The sequence below is a fragment of the Octopus bimaculoides genome, chromosome 4 (assembly GCF_001194135.2).
Source record: "Octopus bimaculoides isolate UCB-OBI-ISO-001 chromosome 4, ASM119413v2, whole genome shotgun sequence".
Taxonomy (NCBI): Eukaryota; Metazoa; Mollusca; class Cephalopoda; order Octopoda; family Octopodidae; genus Octopus; species Octopus bimaculoides.
Genome location: NC_068984.1, coordinates 118,942,477 through 118,947,736, shown reverse-complemented (window position 1 = coordinate 118,947,736; position 5,260 = coordinate 118,942,477). Strand labels below are relative to the sequence as shown.

General features: G+C 38.5%; 1 protein-coding gene across 1 annotated transcript in view; it reads left to right on the top strand.

Moving 5' to 3' along the window:
- LOC106874852 (synaptotagmin-1) overlaps positions 1–5,260 on the top strand; it is a 43,597-nt gene that overhangs the window by 4,526 nt on the left and 33,811 nt on the right. Inside the window, exon 2 of the mRNA XM_014922741.2 lies at positions 2,520–2,736. Within this exon, the coding sequence (XP_014778227.1) occupies positions 2,520–2,736 (217 nt within the window). The remainder of the gene's footprint in view (positions 1–2,519; positions 2,737–5,260) is intronic.

Below are 5,260 nucleotides of genomic sequence, written 5' to 3'. Positions count from 1 at the left end.
TCCTCCTCCTCCTCATCATCATCATCATCATCCCCTCCTCCTCCTCCTCCTCCTCATTACCATCATCATAAGCATTATCATTATCGTCATCATCACTACCACCACTACCACCGGCAAGACCATCATCATCTTTATCAGCAGCAGCAGTAGCAGCAGCAGCGTCTTCATTGTTCTCATCATCAGCATCACCACCACCAGCACCCCCACCATGTCACTGCTGTCACCGCCTCTGCCACCACCAGCACCACCATCATTATTGTTGTTTTAGCATGTTCATTTGGATCAGATGGGATTTGTTGTGGAAGGTTTTCTACAACCAGATACTCTTCCTGTCAACAAATGCCTTGTTGCCAGACACATCGCCTGTTTCCAAACAAGGTTTTTATTTCAATATGGCCTCACATAATGCTCATGGAAGACTGGAAATGAACATCATATCAATGCTAGCTTACAACCATCATAAGACATCAAGACAGGGGTATACGTAAACACACTCACACACACTTATATACATACATATATTTTTATTCATTTATGTGCCCTTTTTAAAGCCTAGCCAAGCTCATGGGCCTGGTTTTCCGGTTTCTATGGCGTATGTGTTCCCCCCAGCTGGACGGGACGGCAGTCCATCGCAGCTTTACTCAAGAAACAGGAAGAAAGAGTGAGAGAAAGTTGGGGGCGAAAGAGTACGACAGGGGTCGCCACTACCCCCTGCCGGAGCCTCATGGAGTTTTAGGTGTTTTCGGTCTGGGAATTGAAACTGCGATCCCCCGACCGCAAGTCGACTGCCCTAACCACTGGGCCATTATGCCTCCACACATACATATATACATGTGCACATATACATACATATACATTACACAATGGTCTTCTTTCAGTTTCCATCTATTAAATCCTCTCACAAGGCTTTGGTCAGCCTAGGGCTATAGTAGAAGACACTTGTCCAAAGTGTCACACAGTGGAACTGAACTCAGAGCCACCTGGTTGGGAAGCAAGCTTCTTAGCCACACAACCACACCTGTGTAGGTATGAAACTATGAAAAATATCTACAAAGTATGTGGAATCTGTGAAGTAACAGTCAACCATATTGTTTCTGGCTGTCCATGACTTAGTCAAAATGAAGTATGTAACAGTAGAATATTTTGGTTTGGTTGAAAGGTGGGAGAATAAAAGTCTGTATGAAGTTCCAGATACAAAATAGTTATTACAACTGTGTAACAATATTTTGTCATTGGTCAGTAAGTGTTATTTCCTATTTGCTTCTATATAGAAATCAAATGAAAAGACTACTATTCCCTTCCAACTTTGCTTTTGTGACTTGCACATCAATGTTTTGAAACCGATCTATTTTCCATTATATTTCAGACAGATTCAGCACTGAGTTACTGAAGCAGAAATATTGTTTTAGCAAATATTCTGTTCAATGCCCCAAATTACCTGTTATTTTCTTGACTATAACCACTTGAGTATGTCCCTTAGTGGCTGAGAATATGTGCATCTCTGATCATAAACAGGAGCAGTGGTGGGGTGGAAGCGTCATAGTCATGTGCTGAAAGGGATTCTTTGGGGTTAGAATAAACGTAACAAAAGCAAAATTTGAAGGAAATATTAGCCGTTTTTCATACTTTCTATGAGTAAACAAATACGAAAATAACAGCTGCTACCCAAGGACAAAAATCATGTTGCACAGTGTTATCCGTTAACAAAAATATATTGTCATTATAATGAACAAAAGAAAAGAGATATTTGCACTAAGTGAAGCAGTTCATGAGAGTTGTCAATAACGACAGTAGCTGTTGTTGAGAGAACTGCCATTATCAAATTCTGTAGCCAGGTTTGAGTGGTATAAATTCTTGCAGTTATTTATCATGGCCACATATGGCCACTGACCAGTTAATCCATTAGCATTCAGATTACTCTGTCAAGCATAATGCTTATTTATTCACATAGTTTTGAAATAATCATGCATTATCTCATGGCTTCAAGATTTCAATAATGTGATTGCTTATTTTTAGAATGACATTGTATGATAGGTGTAAGAGGCCATATCTGAGCAGTTTGAAACTAAAACAGGTAGAATATTTGGGCCAGATATGACTAGTTTAAATGCTAAGATGTTAAGGGACAACATCTCTATATAGCCCTGGACTGTCCAAGTAAAGGTGCCAAAGACAAGGTTGTTAATGACATTTCAATACACTGTCTATCACAACTGAGATCAAATGAATTAATCCTTTTGTTACCATATTTATTTGTGCTTCTTTCAATTAATTTTAAATATAACGAAGAATTTAGTAGAGTAACTTAGTTATCATTAAGCTGATGTTGGGAACATAAATTGTGACTAAGGCTTGATGGAAGATTTTAATTCAAAACTTATGAAAAAACAAGACATTTGTACTACAGAGCCAGAGGCAGTTTCAGCCACCACCATCGACGACGCCCCCACCACCACCACCACCACTACTACTATATGATAATTTACTTAAATTAAAATTTTTTTTTGATATTTTTACAGGTTGACACTAATACAACAGAATTAAGTAACTTGAAAATGTCAACACAAACAATTTCCCCAAGTTACATAATTGAACTTGATATCTGGACAAAACTTGATATAATCGCTGGAATGATTTTATTCTTCGTAATTGTCATCACCATTGTTGTCTGTTCTATAACTCCGATCTGTCCATTATTCAGATTTTGTCCTTTTAACAAGAAGTTTTTGAAAAATGGTAAGTTTATATAACTTTCTTGTATTTTTCTTTCATATTTAATATGTTTAGTTATGACACAACATTTGTAAAAATGAGGTCCAAATTTCGTTTCCCTTTGCTGCTTGCAATGGAACCAAATGGCTGTATTTATTGCTGCGTTTTATTATGCAAGAATGAGTTTGTATCAATTTATATATTTTGCCCTCATTATTTCTTTTTAAACTAATAACAACACTACATGGCTTTTTCCATACAACTAACCAAGAGGCCAGCAATTTGCATGTTGTCTCTGATATTGCATTGTGTCTGGACCAGTCTGTTGTGTAGAGATGTAAATAGGTATAACAGGATACAAGCAACTCGGCACCATAGGTAGGAACACTGTATAATTGACAAGTGTTTCAATAGCTTTTTGGCTAAATTCAACTCTGAGAGTTTGGGTCCCATTTTTCTTGAAATCAGTGAAACTGATCACTCCTAGATGGTTACTTCTAGGTTATAAACATAATTACTTATGTCTACAACCCTGCACAAAATCTGAACCTAACAAATCTCTCTTCCACAACTCATTTTAAACACCATTACTCTCTCTGTCTCTCCACCTGTGTTCATTACACTCTGCATTCCTCTCCTCTCTATCTCTCACTCTTCTTTTGCACTTTCATGAACTTGCCGACCCAATCCCACCCTCAATATCACTTCACTTGTATACCTGTCCCTGAAACTTAAGGATATGCCCTAACACATCTCCTCTCCCTCTTTCTCCACACTCTTTTTCCAACAAGGGTAGCCATGCATCTCCTCTACTGTAAGACACCTGTTCCTGTCCATCTATCATACTCTAAACTCAGTGTTTCTCAACCATTGTTTCCTATGTACTCCCTTGATTCCTGTTTCATTCGGATGGATCCTCAAAACCATTTGATATCTTTAAACTTGGAAAAAATATTTTGCATATTGCAGAAGTATAACCAATTTATTCCACATAAATTTTAACAACAAAATTTTATATGGGCTCCCAAGGGCCATGTGGACCCCAGTTGAAATGCACTGATCTAATGTCTCCTCACTTGGTACAAAACCACCTCCCTTAGTATTACTACCCCTCATTTGAAGAGGATCTTGTTTTGCAAGATACTTTGTGATGTCGTTGGTGCTGGTGCCTCATGAAAACCACTCTGTAAAGTGGTGGGAGTTAGGAAGGACATCCAGCCATAGAAACAATTCCAAAGCAGTCCTCTGACTTGCCAGCTCCTATCAGACTGCCCAACCCATGCCAGCATGGAAAGCAGGTGCTAAATGATGATGAGAATGATATATATATATATATATATATATATATATATATATATATATATATATATATATACTGCATTTCAAATTATTAATGATGTAACATTTTAAAATTTTATTTAAAACCTACTTATTGGAATTAAACAAAATTTTCACAGAATGATGGCAACAGTTATATGTGTATAGTGTGTAAAAGATATGAGGTTCTGCAAAACAACACAGAAACTACGACCATTTACCAGATTTATATACATTTTCACTGCTTCAAATTATTAATGAGGTGCAATTAAAACTCCAGTCTGATTTGACACGGTTTCTACAGCTGGATGCCCTTCTAATGCCAACCATTTTACAGAGTGTGCTGGGTGCTTTTACATGGTACCACAGGGGGCACTTTTATATGGCACTGCACAGGTGCTTTCATGTGGTCCCACACAGACGCTTTTACGCGTCACTGCATGGGTGCTTTTATGTGCTACCGCACCGGTGCTTTTATATGGCACCACCATGAGAGCTTTACATCGCCAGAAGGATCAGTCTTAACACTCCTGTTGTGGAGTACAGGTCTCCCTGAGTATGGCAATGCACCAGGCATCTCAGTCTTTTGTCATTTCACCTGAAAGGTTCAGCATCCTGAGGTCGTTCTTCAATACTTCATGCCATGTCTTCCTGGGTCTCCCATTTCCATGTGTTCCATCCACTCTGAGAGATTGGCACTTCTTTATGGAGCTGTTGGCATCCATCTGCATCACATGACCAAACCAGTGCAGTCTTCTCTCTTGCACACAGCGACTAATTCCTCTTATGACTAACTTCTCTCTCAGAACACTAGCACTGTCAAACATGTACACTTACATTACACATCCAGCGAAGCATAGTTGCCCCATTCCTTTCTAACCTTCACAAGTCCTCTGCATTCAGAGCCCACATCTCACTACCATGTAGAATTATTGCCCGTATACATGCATCATACAATTTTCCTTTCACTCAGAGAGAGAAACCTTTTGTGCTCAACAGAGGTAACAGCTCTCTGAATTTCCCCCACCCTATTCTTATCACAGTCTCTGTGCATCCTCTCCCACTACTAATTTGGTTCCCCAAGAAGCAGAAATTATTTAATACCTCTAATGAGCCACCAGCACATTTGAGAGAATCAATTTCATAAGTCTCTAAGGTTTTTATGGATCCTGTGCACCTTCCACATATGAAAACTCTGATAACCTCATATATATATATATATATATATATA